The 27390-nt window shown below is 40.9% G+C and overlaps 1 protein-coding gene across 6 annotated transcripts in view; it reads right to left on the minus strand.

Moving 5' to 3' along the window:
• Positions 1–27390, minus strand: part of SLC23A2 (solute carrier family 23 member 2) — a 116075-nt gene that overhangs the window by 47793 nt on the left and 40892 nt on the right. For all 6 annotated transcript variants that reach the window (XM_074317751.1, XM_074317754.1, XM_074317750.1 and 3 more), the window contains 2 exons: positions 13969–14229; positions 5737–5835 (listed from right to left, as the gene is read on the minus strand). In XM_074317751.1, coding sequence (XP_074173852.1) covers positions 5737–5835; positions 13969–14076 — 207 coding nt within the window. In that variant the 5' untranslated portion in view covers positions 14077–14229. The remainder of the gene's footprint in view (positions 1–5736; positions 5836–13968; positions 14230–27390) is intronic.

Genomic DNA, 27390 nt, shown 5'->3' on the forward strand with positions numbered 1-27390 from the left:
TGATGTCATTTTGAAAAGCCTTTTCCACCTTATTCTATGGTCTGAAATAATCTAAAGAATGGGAAGATTACCTGTCCTTTAAAGATTAGTACACTCAGAACTCAGCTGTCTGGCTGGAGCCTTCTTAAGATCATTATTATCCTTTCCTATCCCTTCTTTGGTTATTTATCTAGTGTGGCATTTGGGGCGGTCAACTGCAGTCTCTTTTTCTCCAGGAAATAATTTCTTCTAGAGCAGGAGTCAGCAAACTTTCTGTCAGGGGCTGTATGGTACAAATTTTAGGGTTTATGGGCCATGATAGTTCTGTAACAACTACTCAACTCTGCCACAGAGTTTCCAATTGATTATCACAAAGTCACAGTTCTTATTCTCTGGTATATTTCTTATATCTCCTTTTACATGGCTAATGTGCATTTGTGCTTTCTCATTTGTTTTCTTAATCAGGTCCACCAAAGATCAATTTCATCAGTTATTTTTCAAAGAACCAGATCTTGAGTTCCAGTTAAACGTGGCAGATTGGCCACATGTGTCATTTCCTATAAATCCTAAAAACACACAGAAGGAATATGAAACAAAGGAAAAAGAAATGACCTTAACACATCTCTGAACTTTGGGAAGCACGTGCGTGTGTTGTGACCCATTTGGGAGAGGGAAGGAATCCACAGCCTGCGTGCTTGTACAAGCAGCGTGTGGAGAAGGGAGCCAACTGCCCAACACAAGCCCAGAAAGGTCCTAAGCTTGGAGGTACAAGACAGAACGGGCATGGGAAGAGGATGGGTTTTACTCCGTGTATCAATCAGACATCCTGTTGTCTACTGCTATCCTCATCCTTCAAGACACAACAATGTATTTTTGAAGAATATAAACCAGAAAAGCATCAGACTCAGGAATACTACGTGGGGTTAAATGCAAGCAGAACATGGGGTCCTCACCTGCTTCCAGAATGCCAGAATCCAGGTTACAGAAGCCAAGCTTATACACATAGGAGGAGATCAGAAAATGCCTTTCTAAAGGAACTGTGATCAGCCCTAGAGACAATATGTTGACATCTAGACCCCACAGTGACAAGCTTTCCGTCTGGTTATTCAGTGGCAAGGCCCACCAGTACACAAACTTCACTCACACACAACGACCCCACAGCCCTATTTTTTATTACCTCACAACGTGGGACAGTGAAGGAAGCCTCCAAAAATAAGAGCCAAGGAAACAGAACAAGAGCAATGTAGTGTGAAGAAAACATGTTAAAAATAAAAAAGCAACCAGTATCTTCACAAAAATAAAAATACTTTGAACCTGAGAGGAAAGAGATACCATTTTTAAAAGCTTTAATCGGTAAATCAAACCAAAAAGAAACAGTAAAAGATGTCTTAGAAACTAAAAAAAACAAGACAGGAAAAAAAAATTCAAAGGAAGGGTTGAAAGTCAAAGATATGTCCCCAAAATAACACAAACAAAAAACCAAATATGGATAATAAATAACAACAGTTTTTAAGTCAGATTAGAAGAAAACAGAATACAGAAATTCATCAAAGAAATAAGAAAATTTCTAAGAACTAAAGTACATGTTTATAAACTAGAAAGACCCGCCAAGTACTGAGTGAATTAATGAAAAAAGATTCAGATATTTTGAAAATTCAAAAAAAAACATCAACTTTATTAAGGAAGACCTTAAAACAGAAATTTAAAGACAGGGAAATAAAACATGAGTTGACAGAATTTGGACAGAAGTAGAAGAAAAAAAAAACAAAAATGAAAGTAGTAAGAGTGCAAGAGAAAATAGCATGAAAAAAAGTAAGAGTCACACAGGCTAAAAATGAAAAAAAAAGAAAACAATGTAAGCGTATAAAATGATTAGAGAAGTGATAGCTAGAGAAAGCAGGCAAAAGAGATCCAAAATATGCGTAATCAGAGCCCTGAAATAAGAAAACCAAACTAGACTAGAACAAAAAAATAAAGATATAATTCAAGACAGCTTTCCTGAAGCAACAGGAGCGTTCACGCTAAATATTGAAAGTGCCAGAAAAAACTGACCCAGAATGGTCAGCATCAAAATATATGTAGCTAAGTAAAGTTCTTAAATATCAAAGATAAATAAAGAATCTGTAAGATAGGCAAAAAGACCAAGATACTGGTAAGAAAAAAAGACTGGCCTGATTTCCTCACATTCAATACCAGAAAATGGGAGAGCAGCAACGACAGGGTATGATTCAATCGTTTTCATTTGCTTTGTATTATACAATTTTTCAAACACATACAAAGGTAGAAAGAATATGGAATGCCGGCCCAATATCTATCCCCAGCTTCCAAAATTATCAACATGGTGTTCTTGTGTTTACATCTGGCCAAACTCTCCTTCAAGCCTAAATGCTATGCTATAGTTAGTCTGAGATAGGAATTTATTCCCATGAGCTAGCCCTTCTCTTGGAAATGACTAGTGTTACTTCTTTAACTTCAATGAACATCTGAATCACATATAGAAATTGCATGACAATGCAGATTCTGCTTCAGCAGGTCTAGGCTGGGGCAGAAATTCTGCATTTAAAACAAGCTTGAACATTTATAAATTTCAACCATAAGAAATACTTCAACACATTCCAAAAAATAATACAGGTAACATTTCCTGATCACAGTAAAACTAGAAATTAATAAAATAATCAAAAACCCTCCTCCACCTGGAAATTTTTAAGTGGATCCCTTAAGGAGCAAAGAAATGCAATCCAAAATAGCAGACTATTTAGAAAATAGGAATAAAACATTAATTATATATGAAAATCCATTGGTTAAAGCCATGCTTAGTGGAAAATTCATAGCCATTGGATTTAAAACTAAAAGACAAAACAAATAAAGCATATGCCTCAACAAATTAGAAAATAAAAGGAAAACTGAAAGAATAAAGAAAAAACAAACTGATGCATTAGAAAACAGGAAAGCAGTTATTTAGAAGACTAAGTAAATCTAAAATTTAGTTCTTTTAAATTGAAAAAAATAAGCTGATCCAGGGAAATGCAAATGGGGCAATGTGGGAGGAGAAAGGGTAAACATACACAATCTGAAACATGAAAATAATCACAGAAATAAAGGTATTAAAAGCATAAAAAACCTATTTTGCTCAGTTCTATGTAAATTAACTGGAAAATCAGAATAAATTGATTTTTTGGAAAAGAAATACCAAAACTGATTTCAGAATAAAATAAGCCCCAAACGGCCAGTGAAACAGAGAGATGGTATTAAAGGAAATGCAAATGTATCAATGTTGAGACAATGAAAAACATTTTCACCCCAACAGGGAAATAAATGTCCAGCATAAATGTACTAGACACTTTTCTTGCCAACCGATCACTATCGTCAGTGAAAGGCACAGCTACAGACGTTTAAAAGCCCCAAACTGTTAATGCTACTTACTATTCATTTCAAAAGACAGTCATTTTTGCCCTGAATAATGGAGGAGGAAGTCCAAAAGCATGATAGCGTATAGCCTAGAAATTCTGGTGACTTTGTGATGAAGGACCCAGGATCTGAGGACTGGATGCAATCCAACAAGTCTATGAATTCAGAAGCGCTTTGCTATAAAGATGTGCTACTTGGATGCTGAGACCCAGGCAAGCCAGGTTGTGGTCCCCACCAGGACCGTGCCCTGCGGGCTGCATCTTAGCTGCAGACTGTGGGCATGAGTCTACATGCTGACCGTGGCTGCTCTCATCTCTGCTCTCGTCTCTGTGCTCTGAGGAGCAGTTTGGAATCCAACACCACAAGAATTTCACCATCTCAGCATGGCTCTAATTAGCCTCCATAAAATTTATAATAGCTTGACCAAACAATAGCAAATTGGTCAAGATAGCCAAAAATGAAATTTCCATCTCCCAGACTAGAAATTTAAAAAAGAAAGAACCCACACAGACCTAAAAATTTGATTATTCCAATATAATTTCTTTGTCCTTTATCATTTTAGGGATTATACTATAACTTACTGCACTAATACCAAAGATGGGTATTATATTTGCATGTATCAGCTTTCTATTGGTCTGTGACTAGAATATACAGTATACACTATCTATAGTACAATACAGTGGTTCTAGAATTATAATGCCTCGTTATGTAAGTTGATTGTCTTAGTAATTTTCACTGTAACTTAGTCATTTTTAAAAATAAAATCTATTTTTAAAGTCACTCAAATAAAACTCAAATGAAACTGAGAAGTCAGGGCGGTAATGCAATCTGGAAATGTCACATTATTAAACTTTTCATATGTGTTAGGCACAGTGATTGAGTAAAAAGAAAAAAGAAATCCAGGCATCTGGACCCTCTTTGGGCAACTATCTCTTGGTCTCTATGAATATAGTCACACAGACTGACCTGTCAAGGAGATGGGAAATGGCAAAAGATTCTCTCACTTTAGTGACCAAGCTTTGGTCCAAGAGCTTCGTCAAAGGCATTTTCAGTCTACATACACTATCTGCTAGTTTCTCTCATTCCCTTAGTCACTGTAATTGGCACTGTGTCTGGGACATACGATGTATACAGTCACTTCACATGTATTATTTCATTTAATCCTCACAACAACCCTAGGACAAATGATGTGTTCAGTCCCATTTTAGAGGTGAAGCAACTGATGCCCAGATAGTTTAAGTAATCCCCTCAGGGTCTGAGTCATGATAGCATCCCGACCCAAGCTCTTCTTTTTTTTTTTTTCTTTTTTTCCTCTTTCACAGAATTTACTTTATACGTATTATACCAAACATCTTACACCCTGACACATAAACTCCCTAATAAGATAAAGCAAAGACAAAAGTGTTTATCTTCTGAGAAACAAGATACACCATCACTTATAGTCTTCAAACATTATTGCACTTTAACTTTCATAATTTGACAACGCACACATGAAACAATCTGCAGACAACTAGTTTTAACAGCCAGAACACTTTTAAGCAGACATGACTGTCCTTGTCCTAAATCGTTTATTAGGTAAGAATTTTACAACCATTACTTATACTAGCGGTGACGGTGGAGCTGGAGAGTATCGCGCCTTCTCCAAGCTGCACGGCGAGAACCACCGATGGTATGGTGGAACTTGTGGCCCTTTCCAAGGCCACAGCTCTTGCGGCACGAGGATGTCGGCCTTCTCATCACCCTGCGCTTGGGGACTGGTTTGGTGATCCACTGGGTGTCAGGATTCTGTCTGACAGCTTTATGGAATGGATCAATGACGATAAGCTCACAGAATTTGTACATGAGATCTTCACCAACCCAGTAAGAATTCAGGACTCTCACAGCCCCACAGTGGCGTCCAGCTCGCTCCCACGTGCTTTATTGGGCCAGGGGCCTGTGGTGCACAGAGAGCTAGTGGTACTGCAAGCAGTGCACCCTGAGAAGAAAGCGCATTAACATTGACTGCTTCTTCCTCCGTAGCTCCGGGCTATACTTGTAAGCGCCCATCTTGGCTTACCTGATGGCTGTGGGCAGGTGAAAAGGTAGACCCAAACTCCTAACCACGGGCATCCTGGCTAAGGCTTTTAAAATGTACCAGAGATAAGGGCCTCTATCTGGGATGCGCCTTAATTGCCATTAAGACAATTAAAAATTAGTAACTTCTATTCCTCATCACTATTTCCGTTATATGGAGAACACCCCCACACATACCCACACCCACACAGGAGGGTAGAGATAAAACCTCAGACGAAGGACACAACATCCTGACAACAGCAGTGGGGAGTGGGGAGTGGTGATGCAAGTGGGTACCTTTTCCGCGATGCCATTTTCTGTCGTGTAGATTGCCATCAGCTCGGTGTCTTCATTGTCCTGTTCACCACTGGACGTGGCACCCCCATTTATCACCACCTGAAGAGAAACACTCCATTTAGAAGCTGTTTCACCATATACCTCTCGGTTATACGGAAACATTTTTCCCCACAGTCTTTCATGGGTAATTCTCACAAGAGACAAAAACTGCATTTTTCACCTACCAAATTAGCCAAGTATTGGGTGTTCTTAAATGAAACTCTCAACAAGTGTGTGCTTCATCAGTGACCACTGCATGTGTTTTTGATGGAGGAAAAACATACCATGTGTCCCACAGAGGGAGAATGGAGCATCCAAACAAACTACAAGGAGGATCCACCCCCACCCTCGTGCCCTCTAAGGGCAGGGGAGGCTTGGCTGAGGGGCCAAAGCTGCTGTTTCTGGGCGAGTGAGAAGCACCCTAAGCTGCCTTGGTTAAGATCCTTCCCAAGTAATAGCTTGATAAGGACTCCTAATGCGCCATGCCTACAAAAAGGAGATGTGCTCGTTACAGCACTCAAGCCCTGCTCATCACCTGACTCAGCTAACAATGCAGCGGCCTCCGGTCCTGGCTGCCTGTCTTGAAAAAAATAATACTAGAAAGAACTGTATGTGTGAATAACAGCACAACTACCTTTTTAAAATACAGAGGGGGAAAAAAAAACAAAGTATATAAAAATTTTAAATTCTAGTACAATAAAGAGAAGTAAAAGATGGGTAATGGCATAAGAAAAAATACAGTGCAACACATACCGTGTTTCCCTGAATATAAGACCTAGTTGGTCCATCAGCTCTAATGCATCTTTTGGAGCAAAAATTAATATAAGACCCAGTATTGTATTATATTATATTATACCCGGTCTTATATTAAAATAAGACCGGGTCTTACATTATATTGAACTAAGACGAGATCTTATATTAATTTTTGCTCCAAAAGATGCATTAGATCTGATGGTCCAGCTAGGTCTTATTTTCGGGGAAACACTGTAGCAAAGGATCAGTACCAGAATTTCATAAAGAATACCTGCAAATCCATAATACAAACAATCCAAAGGAAATGGGCACAGGGTAGGAGTACACAATTCACAAGAGGAAAAAAATTAAAATATCCAACAAAATACATGAAAAGCTCATTTATAATTATAAAAATGACAATTAAAATTTCATTTTTAACATAATTAGAAGGAAATTTTTTAAAGGTGAATCCGGTGTTGACCAAGGTGTGGGGAAAAAGCTAGTCTAAGTTATCAGAGAGATTATGTTCTTGGTGAAATGGCCTGTGTGAAATGTACATAACTTACTAGCACTGGGATTTGAAACAGACCTTTTCTTGAGGCCAGCAGTTATACTCATAGAAACCTATCCTTCAGAAATATCCATGCTGAATACTTGGAAACAACCTAAGTGTTCATCAAAAAGAAATTGTTAAATTATGGTATATCCATTTCAAGAATAATATTCAGCGAATAAAAACAAACTGATATACTGACAAAGAAAGAACTCCCAGAAAAACTGTAAAAAAAAAAAAGTCATAAAACAATAAGCCTAGAATTATCCCAATTATGCTAAAAAATAAAAAAAATTTAATCATCCCCCCGCCGTCCAAATGCGTTGGTAAAGGATCCAGAAAAGTCACAAACCAATATGAAGGTTGCCCTAGAGGCATGAAGTAAGGATGGGCACCTTTCATTTTTTACCAACCATTGTTTAGCATTTGGATCTTTTGTAATCAGTATGTATTTGTGTTATTTGTACATTGCTTTTGTAAATGGATAATAAAAAAGTGTACACCAAAATATTAACAGTGGTTGTCTTTAATCAGTGGGGCCATTTTTACCTTCTCTTTCCCTTTATATATATTGGTAATGTTCTATAATGAGGACAGTTTATTTTTACAACAGGAAGAAATTAAAAAGACTAAAGATCCAAGCAGTAACACTTGGATTGTGGAGGTCCAGAGAGATCTAATCCACTTATTTTTGTAGTTGAGGAAATCAGGCCAGAGAAAATTTTAATTTCTCATTCAAGGTCACATAGATTATAACCCAAGTCTGAAGTTAGTTTTAAAGTATGCCAAAGATCTCGATTAACTGGTACATAATGCTTACAGGGCAAAATGTTCCTGTATCATTTCAAATAAAGAGCTGCTTTTAAAACTATCTCTCCGACGTGCCATAGCTTTTTACATAAGACAATTGGGTTTGTGGTGTTCGTCTGCCTACAGAACTGGCTGCCAGCAAAATACTCCTTCCCAGCCAAGAGCAAGCCCATGACATGGAACTAACTCTAGTAGCTCTGTGCTCCAAGTCATACACAGCAGCACCCAACACACTGAGAAGCCAAGAGGTACACACATGCAGGATGAATTGTCTTAAAACAACAATGATTACTTACTAACTCATCGGACAAACCCAGATCCAATTGAAGGTCCTAGCCTAGTTAAAACTAACCTTCACCCGCATGCATCGCCAGTTGCCACAGGGAGCGACTACTTCATGGGAACAGGGTTTGCTTTTGGGGTGATGGAAATGTTTTGGAACTAGACAGAGGGTGATGGCTGCAAAACACTGTGAAAGTGGTCCATGTCAATGAACTGTACGCTTTTAAATTGTTAATTTTGTTGTGTGAATTTCACCTCAATATTTTTTTTTATCTGTATATGAAACACCAAAGAGGAGATTCTGGCAAGAGTTAGCAACTCCCATTCTTCCATTCACAGACACAATTAAATAAATAAGTACTATAACATCAAATGCTCCCTATACTAGGAAAAAGCTCACATATATTCATTCAACAAACCTTGTTTGGGTAGCTGCTATGCAGAGGTAATGAGGAAGCAGTCCTGCCGCCCCTCACCCTCCCTGGGCAGCTCCACCCAGAGTGGGTGCCAGGTTAATTCTGACTGAACACAGGATGCAGCAGGGCGCCAGGGAGTAAAACACTAGTTTGTTTTACTACTATTTTCCTTTGGTTTATTAAATTAACTGTTCTGATGGTCTGTTTTTCTAAGAAAACATAAAATTTAATTTTAAAAATCAAATGTTAAAATCAGTTTCAGAAAGGTATTGAGCTTCTTTTTTAAGAGAAAGGACAAGAAATGTTCCTGACACTATCAAAGCTTCACATTTTTGAACCTCTATGTATTATTTCAACTGGGAAATAAAACATATCTTGGAAAGTTTCTAAACTTAATAAAAACGGGTTTTCTTTTGTGTTATTCATAGCATCGCAGATAACAGGGAAATCTTGGCATCTTTCATCTCAGGAAATTGATCAAGTTTTCATAAAAAATAAAAAAAACAGCAGATTATTTAAAAATCCAACATGTACTTTCTCCCCCCTTCCCAAATTATTTGAAACCAAACTTGTGGCCTTAAATTTCCCCCCCTAAATTAATATTGTATAATCACTCAATCAGCTATGAAACCAGGTTTTCTCTTCTTAAATTTATCCAGTTGATTTTGTCTCCAACATGCAGGGCTTCCTTGCCTTTGGGTACGGGAGTATATCTATTGCTCAATAAATATAATGGCTTTGTTTTTTCTAAGCTAAGACAATAACGCTTAAGTATGTGTTTCTGAACAATAATAATCTTGAGATGGTCAAATGTACAGGACACAGGAGTGACAGGAGCAATAGCAAGTGTCATGCTAGGAGTGGATGAAAAATTTAGAGATAAGGGGGGTTCAATAGGCATATACACCTAGAAGAAAAGGAAATCTTAAGTAATCGAGGAATGCAAAAGACACGGTCAGAAATGACCACCAGGGGTTGGAAAGGAACAAGACGGGGAGACAGGGAAGCTGTCAAAATGATCCAGGCAAGAAATGACCCAAAGACAACAGTGGCAGCAGGGATGGTGCTGACAGTGGGCCTTAGAGAGTAAGGAAGGCAGGAAGCTTGGGCAACCACGTATGCTGCATTCCTGTCACATCTGGTTCAGCTTGGAGCACAAAGCAAGCACTGAAAATGAGCAGAATGGACAAGATTTCCTTCATTAAGGCCCTTTCCAGGACCAAGAGTCTGTGACTCTGGTCTCACACAAAAGTAAGAGCTAATCAGAAGAAATGCCAATCAACTTTGTAAATCTGCTCTAGGGAGTGGACTGCAGCAGCTCTGTTACTTGATAAACATTCATACCAAATTGCATATGTCCCAGCTATTAGATGGCCTCGCCATTTTGTATCACTAATACCTCGCATTTCATTTAAAACTACCAAAACTGTACTCCAACTAAATGTGAGCTGCAATATAAGGTATGTGTAACCTCCAAACCAGAATACAAAATTAATTTTTAAGAGCAAAAACTCTAGAAAGAAAGAAGCAGGGAGGAAAATAACCTCTTACCATGCATGAAAATCTCCATCTGCATCCCATCTTTTCAATGTTTTTATTTCAAAGCATGTATGGGCATATTCCTTTTCTAAAAAAATTTTCCCAACTGATACATTTTAAACAGAAAGGCTGCTCATCTTTGCTGTTCAATTTGAACTGTCAAGAGAGCATTCCCTGACCTAAATCATGGCCATTGTTGCAGTAGATTTCAAGCTCTTATCTTACAGAAAGAGGGGACCTGAACCAATTGTCTGGGCGGGCGCTAGGAAACATACTCATCTTCAAACTCTTCTCACAATCACATTCGGTTGATTCCAAGACCTAATTATTCTTACAGAGAGAGAACATCTTCCAATCTATTATTACATCCAACTGAGACTTTTGATTTTAAGATCCAACAACTCCAAACCCTCTATTTAGAAACATGCACAAAGGAACTCCACGGCACCTGGTATTAAAGTTATAAGAACAAGAACGTGTTTTAGGCTTCCTTGCTTGGTTTTTTCAAACAGGACTATTTGCACCAAAAAAACTGTGTGCCTTCTTTCCACTGCTGAGAATGAGCATGTTCAAATCTGCCAGCACAGAATCAGGGGCCTACAAAAATGAACGTTACCATTACAGTGGTACCTCAGTGTTCTAACATAATCCGTTCTGGAAGTCCGTTCGCGTTCTGAAATGTTCGAAAACCGAGGCACGGTTTCCCCATAGAAAGTCATGCAAAATTCCAGACCTTTAAAATCAACCCCTAAAACTGCAAATTTAGCATGAATTTTACTATCTAATGATACCATAGATCCATAAAATTTATGGTGTTCATAAACCGAAATGTTCGTCAACAGAGATGTTCGAAAACCATGGTACTACTGTACAGGGTTTCTTCTCCCACCCTTCCCTATGTTTGCCAAGGTCACTTCTCTTACAAGAAGAGAAGGGAAGTGAAAGAAATGGAGGCAAAGGGTGGAAAGGAGAGGAAGAAGAGGGACAAGAAAGAGACAAGGAAAGGGGCATCCGTCACCCTTAGTGCATTCCTACATGGGCACAGCTCTGAGCTGGGGCCTCCCGCCTAACAGCACACCCATCTGGCCACTGCCCCTCGGGTCCCAGGTCGCTTCCAGGAGGGCAGCTCATTCCTACTTTTTAAAGCTCTTACCCCCATCCCCTGCCAGCCTCCATCTTGGCTCCATCCAAACCTCTCCTGGGTTTTCTTCAGATACTTTTTCTATGCCTGGTCCAGGGCTCTTTTTCTGTCATCATCTCCTTTTCTTTCTTTATAGACTTTCTCACACTGAATCACTTCCTTCTATTACTTAATGTGCAAACTCTCCTGTCTTTACTTGTAATTCAATAGACGGGCGTCATCTTTACTGATGCCGATAAAATCCCCCAGTGTTGATGGCGAACAGGGAAAGCCCTCCATTTCCCTGGCTTGCTGGATTACAGAAGTGTTCCAATCTGGCATAAGTGTAAATTCACAGGAAGAGGACGACTGTGGTAACTAGACAAGGTAGGAGGGAGGGGACCCAACTCTTTCTGATCAATTCCATAATCACCCAATTCAAAAATATTCTGTATCTTTTAAATGCTTTACTGTATTTTTCCAAATTTCCCAATATGAGCATGTATTACTTTTATAATCAGAGATGTGTGTGTGTGTGTGTGTGTGTCTCAGAATTTTCATAAAGGATTTTTCAAAAAGTTTCTCTGAAAGAAAAAATGTTTTCAGCTATTTCATACGCTTAAGTTTGCTTGTAACTATGGTGACCATATAATTTATCAGGCAAACCAGGGCCATCGTGACTGCAAAGGGGAACTGTCGTCGTATGAACAGTATGAATATGCAGGAAAAACAGGCACGACGCAGGATTGCCCTGGCAGCTCAAACATTGTAACACCTGTGTGTGCCCACTTTACAACCCTCTTCCTAACTGGTGATTTAGAAAACTATTTTCTGTGCTAGCAAATGCCAATGTAAACAGTGGTCAGATCTGATTTTAGCTGGTTATTCTCAGCAATACAGCAGGAAACCTGCTTCCTGGCTGAGGGAAAAGACTCCTCCTTCAAAGGCAAAGGAATGAGTGCTTTCCTGACTGTAAACAGACACAATGTATCACAAAAGAGTAGAATCTTTAATTCTATATTCCAGCAATTCATTACTTCCCCACACCAACTTGAAAACAAACAAAAAACAGAGTTGGTTAGAGCGTGATGCTGGTAGCACCAAGGTTGCCGGTTCGATCCCTCTATGGGTCACTGTGAGCTGTGCCCTCCTTAAAAAAAAAAAAAGAAAGAAAGAAAACCAAACAAAAAAAGCACCCTGTGTTTTATTTGTGTGTTTCTTATTTCCTACACCCAGGTGCCCAATCCCAGGCCTTCTGGACTTCCATTGGACCTCATCACCCACATCCAACCCAAAACCAAACCTGGTCAGATCTAGCCCCTCGCAAAGCTGCCTATTCTTCGTCTGCCTGTTTTTTCTCCTAGGAGCCCAAAGACCCCAATTCTCAGTTTCCTGACCCCAACAGGCTTGCTAAACCCTTGACCTGAATACCTTTACACTGTTTGGAGCCCCCACCCCCAGCACCAGTCCCGTTCCCTCCTTACCCCGCCTCAGGCCCACCGCGCAGCACTTTTGCACAAACCTCAACCGCTGTCCTCTGGTACTCACCAGGCAAAGGCCCAGCCCTGGATCAATCTGAAAGTCCATCCTTATTCCTCAATCAGCTCGCTCTCTCAATGCCTTAGTCACTGGCTGGCTGCCTGGGCAGAGCTTCCTCGGTTCCCCTCCTCCCTCAGCAACTAGCCCCTCTGCTGCCCCTCCCCAGCTTCCACACCTCATCGTGCAGTAGAAACAAGTCAAGATGCAGGCATGAAACTTTCCTGTTCACTTTTCAAAGATGAACTCATCTAAACTTGAAAAACTGCCTTGTCTCTTCCTCTAGAAAAACTGTCGACCTTAAGCCTTCAATAGGACAGAAAACCCATTTTCAAAATTTCACTTTACACAAAGAAAGAAAACAGTAATGCCAGCTGTAAAATCAGTAGAGCGTCTCTCTGTGAATTAATATAGCAAAGACCAAAATGTGAACGCAAGTCAGGTCAACCAGTATACTTAAAGACGTCATGTTCAGTTTACATCCTTCTTACTGAGTGACACTGCAGTGAGGCAAATTCCAGGACCATGTTTGAAGGAACCTGGGAGAGTATTCTTGCCATTAACCTCATTTCCAATATTAAGAGAAAAACCCCTGAGGCAAGTTCTCTCTAAAGAGTGTTTTTCTTTTTTAAACCAACACTTTCGATAACTTTATACACATCAAGTCATAATCGTGTACCTGGAAATATATTAGCACTGAGTACAATGAACGTCCATCATCAGCCTTATCTGACTGATTATCGCTTGTCCAGGCAAAACTACGTGTCTTGGGCGCTGCTGCCGTAATGCAAAGCATGGACATTTGGATTCCAAACAAAAAGTCATTCATTCATTCTCCCACCCTGCAATACAAGTCTGAAGTTGGGTTACAGGCTATTTCATAGGAACACATTGATGGAGATAAAATTAGGCCTTCAACATCCCTCAGGAGAGAGTAAGCACTGAGCTAATTGTACAGCATTCACAGAAATATATGCTTCCTTCCGGGAGGTAATCCCATCAGGTGACTCCAGACAGAGTAGGGCCAAAACCAGAGTCAGCCAACAGGGCTCTCAAAGGCAGACTGTCTCACATGAAAACCTTTTGGTTTTCAAGTTAAGCTTCACTGAAAACATGAGTATTAAAGCTAATCCCGTGCTGATTCAATACAGGAACTACTTGAGAGTGATTTGAGAAGAAAGGAAGACAGGGAGTACTCTTACCGGAAGGGTGAAGAAAGCAGGGTGCTTCGCTTCGTCCTCATATTTGCCTTCGGTTGAACTCCCAGCCTCCATGGATTTGGACGTAGTGTTCTTACCAATACCCATCATTAAGAAAAAATGAGTAGTTTGACCGTTGGACTGGAGTGGCTCAACGTGAAGGCTTTTCAAGCAGGGAGCCCAGGATCAGAGTTGGCTCTTCCAGTGCCTGAAGCACCCAATTCTCAGGCAGAGATGAGCCCCACAAGCACCATCTCTTAGCACCTAGAAAAGAGAAAGCAGCCAAATCACTTCAAGCACACACAACACAGGATACGTGGTCATCATGTTTTCTGGATGGAAAAATCAGAGTACAAGTTATACCCAACCATCCAAGAACACATTACTCAATTAATACTTTTCAAGACCCCACTCTCTTTATTCCAGTTATTCACTGATTCTGAATTGTCCCTAGGAGAAGAGAACCATAGTTCAAAAATACCAGAACAGTAAGGATAAAAATAAGTCTTTCTTTGACAGGCATTATGGTCTATGTATAGCCCAGCACTGTTCAATAGAACTCTTTTCTGCAATAATGGAAATTTTCTACACACATCTGCCTTGTCCCCTACTCGTCACTTGCCACAAGGATACTGAGCACCTGAGATAGGGCTACTGCAATACAGAGAACCTGAATTTTTAATTGTATTTAACTTTAAATTTAAATACTCACTTGTAACTAGTGGCAACCATACTACACAGTGATTGGATGGATATTAAAATTCTAAGTTCCTGGGGCGCCGGATGGCTCACATGGTTAGAGTGTGAGCTCTGAACAACAGGGTTACTGGTTCGATTCCCACATGGGCCAGTGAGCTGTGCCGTCCACAACTAGATTGAAGACAACGAGCTGCCGCTGAGTTTCCAGAGGGGCAGCCAGATGGCTCAGTTAGAGTGCGAGCTCTCAACAACAAGGTTCAATTCCTGCATGGGATGGTGGGCTGCGACCCCTGTGACTAAAAACTGAAAACAGCGACTGGACTTGGAGCTGAGCTGTGCCCTCCACAACTAGACTGAAGGACAATAACTTGGAGCTGATGGGCCCTGGAGAAACACACTGTTCCCCAATATTCCCCAATAAAATTAAATTTAAAAAAATTCTAAGTTCCCTGTAAGTGCCGAATTAAAGGCAGGTGAAGACATTCAAAAGTATAAAAAGAGGAGATAAAACCAAAGTAGAATTGAATGACACACAGAATTCCAGGACGGTGGCAAGATGAACTTTAAATAAGCTAGAAAGCCGCACAGAACATAGTGCCAAAACATTTGATATCGATCAAAATGACAATATAAACCTAAAGAAAAAAATCCAAGCAAAAAAGGGGGGCGGCAAAAAAACGGGCGGGGAGGGGAAGGAAAAATGATTAGAGGATACCGGGAGAGGGGGAACGACATCAACACTACTAGCCCCAAGATGTATCGGACATGCTCAGAGAATCTGATCTTATTTAACAAGGAAAAGTGCAATGCTCCAAGCTAAGAGAAAACCTCAGCAAAAGCCGAAAGCAGGAAATTACTGAAACAATTCTAGGGGGCCAAGTTTCTGTGAAGAGGAGGAAAATCAAAACCTCTGTATCAAACAACAGAAGTATGACTTGGACAATAAAAGAGATCCACCCAAAGAGTAACAAGAATTTGGCTTCAAAAATGAGAGGGCACGAAGAAGCCCTATAAGCATTGGCACATGTACGATAAAAACGTGCCTAGGTATGCCTACATTTTTATGGTGGAAAAAAATACCACAAGCAGGTAGGGGAGAGAAGGGACAGAGAACATTTGCTGGCACTCATTAGAATGATGTCAGACCTTAGCACCAATTAATTTCCTACTGAGAATGAATGAACTTGGCCAAGCTGTTCTACAAATGTGAAGACATGCCTAGAAGTTTAGAAATATAAGTAGAAAACCTCCTGTTCAAGGAATTCTGTTAGGGACACTTTTCATTCAATAAGTACTTTGGATGAGCTAGAGAGGAAGGAATTGAAATATAAACAAATAAGAGAAAGAATTACACCAAATTTAAGAGTTCAATAGTTTAGAGGGCAAAAAGCAAAATAAAATAGTTACCAGAACATTAAGTTCTGCCTCGATGTAATAGAGGAGCTCGGTGTACATATCATATTTTTCTGAGGTGGCTCTTTTGGTTTAAATGTTCATGCACATTTTGCATTCTTGTTTAAAGCAGTGACTCTCAAACAGGAGTGATGTTTCCCTCCAGAGGACATGTGACAATGTCTGGAGACATTTCTGGTCATCACAGCTGGGGGAGAGTTACTAGCATCTAACAGGTAGAGGCCAGAGATGCTGCTAACCACCCTACAGTGCCCAGGACGGAGAGCACAATAAAGAATTATCTGGCCCCAAATGTCAGTAGTGTCAAGGCTGAGAAACCATAGTTGAAAGGTATTTCCCTCCTCCCAAAAATGGCAGCCCGATAGTGTCATGTGGGTCCTTGGCACAATATCATGCTCCCTAAAGGAGACAAGTGCTTGTCTGAGAAGCAGGGACATGCCTGTCACCAGATAGAGCAAAGCCCATTAAGAAGTCTATGGGACTTATTGTAGTTTAGTGACCTTTAAAACAATTTTCCCTTTTTGGGGGCCGGCCCGGTGGCTCAGGCAGTTAGAGCTCCATGCTCCTAACTCCAAAGGCTGCTGGTTCGATTCCCACATGGGCCAGTGGGCTCTCAACCACAAGGTTGCCAGTTCAATTCCTCGAGTCCCGCAAGGGATGGTGGGCTCAACCCCCTGCAACTAAGATTGAACACGGCACCTTGAAGTGAGCTGCCTCCCGGATGGCTCAGTTGGTTGGAGCGCGTCCTCTCAACCACAAGGTTGCTGGTTCGACTCCCACAAGGGATGGTGGGCTGTGCCCCCTGCAACTAGCAACGGCAACTGGACCTGGAGCTGAGCTGCGCCCTCCACAACTAAGATTGAAAGGACAACAACTTGAAGCTGAACAGCACTGCCCCTCCACAACTAAGACTGAAAGGACAACAACTTGAAGCTGAACAGCACCCTCCACAACTAAGATTGAAAGGACAACAATTTGACTTGGAAAAAAGGCCTGGAAGTACACACTGTTCCCCAATAAACTCCTGTTCCTCTTCCCCAACAAAATCTTTAAAAAATAATAATAATAAAATAATGTTCTCTTTTCAAGAACAGGGACAAGTGGGTCATTATATTTTTTCTTTATCTTTTCTATTGCTTGTAGGGGATATGAGGACCCACTCTACTAATGCATTGGAAACGGAATCTACTATGTATTGGAAAATACATAAAGTGGAGGTTTTCTATATTCAGAAGGGAAGTTACAAATATTGCTTAGCTCAACTTGTAACCCTGACATACATGGTGTATGTTAATTACTTAGAATTAATCCTTTTCCTACATTCTTAAAGAGTTTTACAACAATTAAAAAAAACAAACAAAAAAAAACTCTTAGCAGAGGCAAAGTTTTCAAAGGGGCAGAATGTCCCTTCATGTGCTCTTCACCCGCTCTATGGCTACTGGTGGGACTGTCGCTTTGTGCGGCTACTCAGATTCCTAGACTAGGGACCTTTTCTTCAGCTATTTATTGGTCCCTTCCTTAAACACGTATTTCAACCTTGGCATCAGCAAGGTCTGTCCTCTTCCTAAAGAGCCTGGATACAGCCTTCAGTGATTACCTCAGGCTCTTCTTCCTTCACCTGGGGCCTCCTATGCCTGACACTCCAGATACAGGTGTTGCCAAGACAACCACCAACAGGTGAGTCCAATGATGCCACCTTCCTGCCACCTCCATACTGACCCTTCCCTGCAACAAATCCCAGCCACATACCAAGGTGCATGACAGAGCATGAAAATGAGTCACCGAGCAGCTCACCGCACAGGCGGTGACGAGCACATTAGCTAGGAGCAGCTAGTCCGCGAGGGTGCCATGTGAGAGGGCTGACACTCGACTCAGCAAGAACACGAGGAGAATCTAAGGGGGCTCAAAGACGATACGGATAATGGTCTGATTTGTGCTCTGGGAAAGTGGACAAAATAGAAGGCTAAGTGAAGACAGGAAGATCAGAAGCCTGGAGTACCTGTGCAGATGAGAAATGGGGGGCTGTAGGGCCACAGCGATGTGGAAGGGGAGGTGTTATGAAAAAAACTGGAGAGCGGGAAGGCATGTCTCCAGCGTTCCGAGAGGAAAGAAGGTAGCCCTAAAAGTCCACATCCAGACAACCCCCACTACCTATTTTAGCACATACACATCTCATTCTTTAAAACTGTGCTATTTAACAGTGATGTGAGGCTCTACTGCAGAAATTACCAAAACTCTGCTGGTGGTCACTTGGAGGGACCATGTCTGTAACGATTACAAATAATGGTGTTGCATGACAATCCTTCGCACACCCTGATCCCGGAAGATTAAAGGGTCAGCAGATTTTTAAGGCTCTTGAGACGTAACACGAAGTTCTATTCCAGAAAGACCTTCCGAACTGGCAGTCCCACCAGTGGTAAGTGGGACATCTCATCAAAGTCTGACAGCGCTAAATCTGTGCCAGCGGATAACTTTTCAGAGATTTTGCAATGTGTTGATTCGTGAGCTTCTCATGTGTGTTAGCAAGAACAAAGACTCTTTTGTGGTTTCTCTCCTTATGCCCTTTGCCTATTTTTCTATAGTGTTTACCGATCTTTATTTTTTTAAGGATATTAATCCTTTAAGTCTTTATTATATTTGCGGCAAATATCTTATCCCAGCTTTTTGTTTGCTCATAAATTTTGTAGGTGATCTTTCAGAATTATTTTTATTTTTACATAATCAAATCCATCAATCTTCTACATCTTGATGATATAGCCACTGCCACCCTTCACCTCCCCAGAACTGGAAAAAAAAAAAATACAGCATGACAATGAACATACCTAAAAATAAGATCTGCCTGAAATAGCCCTGCCAGACCTTTACCTTGACCACCAGGAGCTTATATTTTCTAGAAGACGACAGGCAAAGAAGATGGTGAAATACTGCTAGATTTTCACAAGACCACATGTCTCTGTTCAGAGACACCAACAAGCTCTTTGCCGCACCTCCAGCCCCATCACCATCAGCAAGCCAGCAGCACGTGCCCAGGTTAACTTTAGGGAAAACGATAGGACTTACTCATGGAGAAGACATTTACTCTCCTAATCTTATCTTCATGTTTGTTTCAGACACGGACATCCATCGCAGCAGCAGCCACCTCCCCCTACTATCCCATCACTAGGAACAAAGGAGGACAAGTTTCATTCGGACAAGACCACTTTCCATCAAGTACTCTGTACGTTTCTCTACCAGGCGTTTAACTGACCTTCACAAGCTCTACTGGGGCACCCACCCACTCCCTGTGCAAGTCTCTACACAGCAGCACCCTCTGGAGGGTCCTGAAGACACAGACCCACATGAGCACAAGAGGGGATGGGGCCAAAGGCCACGCAGGGCAGGAAGCTCTGAGAAGGGTTTCTGGGCAGAGGACTGCAAAGCCTGGCAAAGGTGGACACCCTGCTGAGTAAGAAAAATGGAGGAAGCATGGGAAAAGACAGTGAAAGCTACACAAAGAAATGTATCTTTGCAAGTCCCAAAATAACCGAGCATTCCACAGCCAAGTACTCAAGGCAAAGGGGAAAGGAGGGGCTGAGGGATGAAAACTCAGGTTCAGCAACAACAATGAAAATGGTAAGGACAACACAATGAGAGCAGTAACAGCGGTTTGCAGCGAAGCGCCATTGTGTGCCAGGCACATCTCTTCCTTCTCATTATAGAAATGGCAATGATTGCTCCCTAGTAAGCACAGTATTACTTGATTTGCACACCTAACCCCACAAAAATTGAAACTGAGCATCAGAGAAGTTAAGTAACTTGCCAAAGGATGCACAGCTATAAGCAGGGGAAGACGCAAACCTTAAATCAGTCTTCCTGTCCTGACAACGTTTATAGGAGCAAGACAAAACTGTCCTTTTAATGTTCAGTTTACAGCCAACCTCCCCAAGCAAATATACAGCCCAGGTCCGCTGGCCTGTAAGCACTATCTGAGTCTGACTTGCCCCGTAGTTTCTGCCCTCCTGGTGATTTCTGAGGGGCCTCTGAGGGGCAAGGACGATTGAGCCCATGCTCCTAGGCCAAGAGCTCCCAAACCTGTGCGGTCCGGCCACTCTGCAGCACAAGCCATCATCTCATCAGCAGTACAACTGCCTCTTGCCCTTTTCTTGATCCATCTTAACGGCTCTACCACTGTCCATACTGCAGCTAGCACAGCCACGCTACAGAAACTATCATGCCGTTTGACGATGATTCACCTCAGAATGGAACCCAAACTCCTTCACAAGGCTGCAGGGTCACCGTATGAAGCTTGGCCCCCAGTATCCCCTCATTTCCCATCTTTCGGGACCTGAAGGGATTCGGTTCTCTTCTCGCCCTCAGGCTCGTGCACATGCAGTCCCTCCAAACTAATCACCCTTTACCTTACTCCATTCCCTTGGGGCAACTCCCATCAGCGTTTCCTCTGATCACCACCTCATTGCGTGTCTGGGAACCATGAAGATGGTTATAACACAGCGAGATAATGTCGGCCTGCCCAGCCAGACAGCTTCAGAACAAGAGGCAGTACCCACAACCTGTATCCTTGGCCCCGAGGGCCCCACCTGACCCCCAAACTTTGTGGCGTGAGTAAATGATGCTTAAAAATAAAGGTAACTGATATGATGTAACGGTCTTTTTTTTTTTAATTTTTTAAATTGGGAAATATTGGGGAACTGTGTTTTTCCAGGACCCGTAAGCTCCAAGTCAAGTCAATGTTTTCAGTCTAGTTGTGGAGGGTGCAGCTCACTGACCCATGTGGGAATCGAACCGGCGACGTTGGTGTTATGAGCGCTGTGCTCTAACCAACTGAGCCAACAGGCATGTAACAGTCATTCTTGCTTAATACTCTGACTAAACTGGTTAAGGAAATTAACAGCCAACATAAACCCTATCTGTCAGTGACACATTAATGTCAGTGACAAGGCCCAGGGCACCGACATCACTGCTATCATTCGACTGACAGAGAAGGGTGAGGAAAAGACCAAAGTGTGACCACACCAGGAGTTAAGAAAATGTGGGAGAATCTAGACGCAGGTGGCTAGGCACAAAATAAAGGAGCGAACCTTCTTCGGTGTGGACTGAAACACTTCCCAAATGCTGGCAATAAGCACCTAGATCAGAAGCTGACAAACTACTGCCTGGCCTGGTTCTGGACGGTTGCAGCAAGAGTGGTTTTTACAGTTTTTAAAGGGTTATAAACAACAAGGAAGAAGAACACGTGACAGAGGTCACCTGGCCCACAAAACCTGGTATTTACAAACAGTCTGCCAAGCCCTAAAGATAAGAGGATGAAAGAATCCTGTTTAAAGTGACAATAAAAGCATTAAATACTTAATACATTGATCAAATAAAATGTACATGGTCTTTATGAATAACACTATAAACTATTACTAAAAGCCATAAAAGAGAGTTCAATAACCAGAGAAACAGACTATATTCTTCGATAAGAAAGCTGTAAACATATTCATTTTCCTATACACATAATGTGTGTAAATTTAATAGAAGTCCATTAATACCCCAAAAGGGGAGGAAAGGGGCTTGCTAAAATTCCTGTAGGATAACAAAGAATAGTCACATGTATTTGAAAAAATAAGAGTGTGCTCTATCAGATAAGGACCCTAACATCAAGTTGTAATAAAGAGCTCAATATAAGCACAAAAACAGACAAACAGATCAGACAACAGAAAACCCACAAGTCAAGGAATACATGAAATGGAAGGCACTTCAAATCATAAGACTAAGTATGGATTTTTCAATACAACGTGCCAAGACAACCGGCTCACTATTAAGTAATAAAATCCAGAAGTAAAACCTAAGGTTAAAAATAATAATAATAAAGGCACTAAATGATTGTATAATGTTAGGGTGGGGGACTCCTTTCTTAGCATATCATTAAAGATGAGAAAGAGACAAGAGGCTGATACATTCTGCAAAAATAAAAAATAAAATTTTTTTTAAAAATTTCTGTATGGTGAATAATCACAAACAAAATTAAAAGGCAAAATATAATAAAACATAAGATAACGTGTTGATATCTTTACTATTTGAAGAGCTTATAAATCAATAAATAGAAAACAAAAGTCCTTAATATAAAAATGGGCAAAACACATGAACTTCTCATCTTCAATCCCCACCCCAAACACAAATGACGAAATAAATGTTCACTCCTTGTTTAAAATCAATGTATATTGAAATGAGGTACATTTTTATTTTTATCTATGTCGGTTATTTTTAATACCCTTACTTATAAGGAGGTGGAGCAATAGACAAACTCACACTCCTAATAAAAAATAAATTTGCTCATGAGAAGGCAAGTTGGTTACATGTATCAAAAGTTAAAAACATTCATATTCACCTCTAATATTTGACCTAAGAAAAAGCTACTTCTAGGAATTTATTCTAAGGAAATAATTAGGACACACAGATTTAGCTATAAAATTATGCACGTTAACATTTTTAATAAGACCAAAAATCAGGAAAACTCTAATATCCAACACTAGGAAATTGAATGCTATAATTGTGATATGTTAATACAAAGGAACACCATATGTGATGCAAGGAAACGGGTTAAGAAAACAGTATATACAACATTATAGTTAGTGAAATAAGCTACTGTGTTTCCCTGAAAATAAGACCTAGCCAGACCATCAGCTCTAATGCGTCTTTTGGAGAAAAAATTAATGTAAAACCTGGTCTTATTTTACTATAAGACCTGGTATAATATAATACAATACAATACAATATAATACAATATAATACAATATAATACCGGTTCTTATATTAATTTTTGCTCCAAAAGACGCATTAGAGCTGATGGTCCGGCTAGGTCTTATTTTCGGGGAAAACACAGTAGTGACAGAAGGACATACACTGCATGATTCACTTATATGAGGTATCTAAGATCGTTACACTCATAAAAGCAGAGAATAGAATGATGGCTGCCAGGGGCTGGGCACGGAGGGTGAAGTGAGGATTTACTATTCAACAGGTATAGTTTGTTATGCAAGATGAGTAAGTTCTAGAGATCTGCTGTACAATTTTGCCTAAGCGAACAACACTGCGGTGCACACTTAAGTTTGTTAAGATAGATTTCAGGTCAAATGGTCTTACCCAGTAATAACAATAGAAGATACCAATTTTTTTAATGAGGCAATGAGTAAAAGGAATTAAAGGCAATTTTATACAATAAAAAAATAGTATGTACAGCACTAACCCACTGTGTATGTGTAAGTGTGCACACACGCATACACACACCAAAATGTTAACCAAAATCCTGACTGGTGGGACACCAAAGAACTTCCTTATTTTCCCCTCCTCTATATTTTCTAAAGTTATTTACTTAACAATGCAAGCTGTGCCCACTTTCTCCTCCAAGAGCCTGACGATGTCCACATCAGCACTCGGTTCTTCCCCCACAAATCCAGGAGTGGCCGGTTCCCCTTAACACGGTAACACAAAGCAGTTCAGTCCTTTCTGTTGCGAGATCAGGACACAGCCCTATAGTTACAGGGCCGTGCTGAGTAAAGTTCTCAAGTCTAAAGTTGTAAAATAACCTTTGTTGTCGAAAAGAACGGAGAAAAGCCAAGATTTTGTCAATTATACTTCGCAGGTAAAGAGAGGAAGTGACAATAAAAGAGGTGTACCCACAAATGACCAACACTGCCCCAAAGAAGTGGCCCTCCATGTTGACTCCATGTTGGAACCACCAAAGAACTTTAAAAATACTACTGCCTGGGTCTCCATTCAGAGAGTCTGATTGAATAGGTCTCTGTAGCCTGAGCATCTAGATGTTCTAATGCACCGGTGCAGCCATGGTTACAAATCATTACCTTAGAGCAAGCAGAAAAATCATCAGTCTTAAAAAAAAAAAAAAAGTCAACCTCAAAATAAATGTAAGCCTGACAGAGTGAAACACAGCAATCTGGGAAATTCTACTATAAATAGAAAAGTAAAATATTCAGATCTTTAACAAACTTTCAATTCCCTAAGCATTGAACCACTACCAATAATCATGTACAAACGCAGAAGAGCTTTTAATTGATACTTATTTCATCAGCTATTCAGCCAGTGAATTTCTCTTGTACTTAATTTTTACTATCTGACCATTTCCACACTGTCCAGGAATATGTCAAGTCCCTCACTGTGGCTTACCACTGCCACCTGACTTGGAAGGGCTTGTACGATGGTACTATTTAAAGAGGATTTAAGGGCTGAGTTGCTCCTAAAATACCAACGAGACCTTTTGTGTTTCTTGGAAGCACAAGCAAACCATAAGAAAACATGTCCTCCCATCCTCAGCACCTAGCAGGCCCCAGTCCAATGCCCTCAAAGACTGAATGAACTAATCACTAAGAGTCCTCCTGAAGGGTAGAATCCCCTTGTGTACAATTTCATCTTTATATTCCCAACTCTTAGCACAGAACAGATACTCAGTAAATGTTAATGATACACACATTTACCCCAAATAGATGTCACTGAATGACTACTACATCAAAAGCATAAATGCATGGCAAATCTTTTAATTTATACACAAAACCCTACAGTTCTCCAAAATGATACGAGAAGAGTAAGAAAGAACAGAGAGAATAAGAATCAGTGGTTCACGTACCTAAGACTCACTTGGGAAGCTTATTCAAAATGCAGATTTCTTCTACACAAATACTTGTAGACAAATGTTCAAAGCTGTTTTTAGTGTAACAGCCCAAAACTCAAGACATCCAAAGGTCCATCAGTAGGTCAATGGATAAACCAACTATGGTGAGTCCATACGAAAACTACTCGGCAATAAAAAGGAAGCAGCTATTGACATATGTAACATAACAAGGAGGAATCACACCGATACTACCTTGAGTGAAAGAAGCCAGACTCAAGACATGCTGCCTGATTCCCTAATCTATAGTGACAGGTAGTGGTGACCTAGAGCAGGAATGGAGGGAGGGACTCCAAAGGCAGAGGAAGGAGCCTTTGGAGCGACAGAAATGTTCTATACCTTGGTTGTGATTCTGGCAGCTCCATTTGGATGTATATCCATTTGCTGTATCTAAACTATGCCTCAGTTTTTTTAAAACTTCAATTTTGAGGAAAAAAAAGAATTCAAAAACTCCCCTACCCCACTAATTTCAAAAATGTCCTCTCCCCAAAATCTGATGCCTAGACCTGTTTGGGAACCTACATTTTTTACAAATACACAGCGTTCTCATGTTAGTGGTCCTCAGATCAGCCACACCTTTGGATGGGCAACCTGGGGTGGGATAACGCCATTTCCTCAGCTTGCACAAACCGATCCAGACAGGTAGGTGCGAGTATGACTAAGCTAAGAAGGAAGACTTTGGGATAAAGAAACTCAAAACCTCAACTTGCCAAGTGGGAGTTTGGGCCTTACCAAGATACAAACAAGAGCTTTCAGAGGCAGCCAGGTTCAATGATAAAGCACAATTTAAAAGCCAATCTATGGTTCTCTGCTTAAATCCCATCATTAGGGGATTAGAGGGGAACTGCAGTGGCTCCACTAAACTCTGCTCAATGTGAACATTTGACCTAACCGCTTTCAACCCAAGCCAAAAAAAGATTATTGGAACAAATGTCCTCAACTTGTACATGATCGACTCCCTTGAAATGTAATGACTTAAATGGATGCCGAATGCACAGGATCCTGCGTTAAGGAGGTTACACTCCTGATGCTGAGCCTAACTATCGTTACTCCGTTGAAGCAGCAATGAATGAACCTGGAAGACGTGGTTCTTGTTTGATCTTATGATGATGGTTATGCTCACAGGGTGTTAACTGAAAAAAACCAATCATCCTCCATACTTTTCCAAAACACTCTAAGAACTCTCACTCTTTTTTTTTTTTTTCCAAACTGGAAGTCACTACCCACTAGTGGGCCATGAAATCGACACAGTGGAGCTCATCCAGAAATTTTAAAACAATGAAATTTAATGGAACAAAAAACGCCAGAGCACACCTCACAAGAAAAGGGCCACCCTGTTTCAAGGTCAAATACTTTGTACTGTGGGTCAGTCGGAAAAAAGCCTAAAAGTCACCGATGTAACTAAAGCTCTGCCCAGGAACATAAAAGGTATATTCCAAGTACCCCATTGATATCAGGTTATTTGCTGAGCCTTAAACTAACATAACCCATAGAAATAATTTGCTAAATTGGTACAAATGATGGCACTGATAACGCACCACGACGGAGCAAGTACCCAGACTCATGACCTCAGAGCAGCTTTCTTTAAAATCTATCGAGCCGTAAACCAAACCACCTCAATGATGGCAATCAAGAAAACCTCCACTTCACCCCATGAGCTGTGTGAGCATTCCGTCACTGTCCTGGTTTGTGGACTTGTTCTCTTACGAGGAAGAAAATTTAAAAAGCTGCATAAAACCTGGATTTTTGAAAGAGAACCCTGAGATGGTTGCCAGGTTCCACCTCAGAAACCATCTGCTGAGAACCCCAGGAGGAATAGTCCTTTAGAGGCCACACCCCTAGGATCCACCAGGCACCCCAAGACAACCACCCTGCTCTGAAGGTGGAAGAAAAGGGCCCCTGAGCAAACACTGCTAGACCACTTAGGAATCACCTAAACATGTTGTCAGGGACCTCAACTGTGGGCGGGAGAAGACACAAAGCTACTGGATAGATGTGGCAAATATTCCTGGACCATCCATGGGGTGAGGTGGGCAGGAAGAATCATTCCTTACTGAAAGCAAATATTTTACAGAGCATCGAGCCAAGTGCACCAGTGATGAAATGAAACAGAAGATGTTGATGAATACACCCTGCCTGCAGAAGACCCCTTCAGTCTCTTCTAGAGATTTGGTTCACGAAGCCCTTGGTGTAGAATAAGCTCTAGTCCCAAACTAAACTCTAAATCCTAAAACAGCTCTGAAATCCAGTCAAGACATGTTGTTTTGCTGATGTCAGTTTACACACAACCTGAGCCATGAAGAGCGATAGCCATCTATCTAGATGAGAAGACACTGACTCATCAACTGCTCAGTTAGGGGAGAGAGTCACGTGCACAGTGAAAGCTCAAAGCAGCTGACATCTTGTTGATTAGGGGCTTTAAAATACAAAGTTATCAATGATCTTTGTTTTTCTGACCTCATATTGTAGGTATCAGATGCTGCGGCTGATATAATCCGGCAAAAATCTCTTACCCAAACTGCATTTTTAAAAAATTATGACAAAACCTAAAGACTCATCCTTGCTATGCTCCTCCTGCCCCAGGTACCATCCACACAGACCACCTCCTCCAAAAAGCATTCCTGGGTTAGCTGTCCCTTTTCCATGTT

The sequence above is a fragment of the Rhinolophus sinicus genome, linkage group LG13 (assembly GCF_036562045.2).
Source record: "Rhinolophus sinicus isolate RSC01 linkage group LG13, ASM3656204v1, whole genome shotgun sequence".
Lineage (NCBI taxonomy): Eukaryota > Metazoa > Chordata > Mammalia > Chiroptera > Rhinolophidae > Rhinolophus > Rhinolophus sinicus.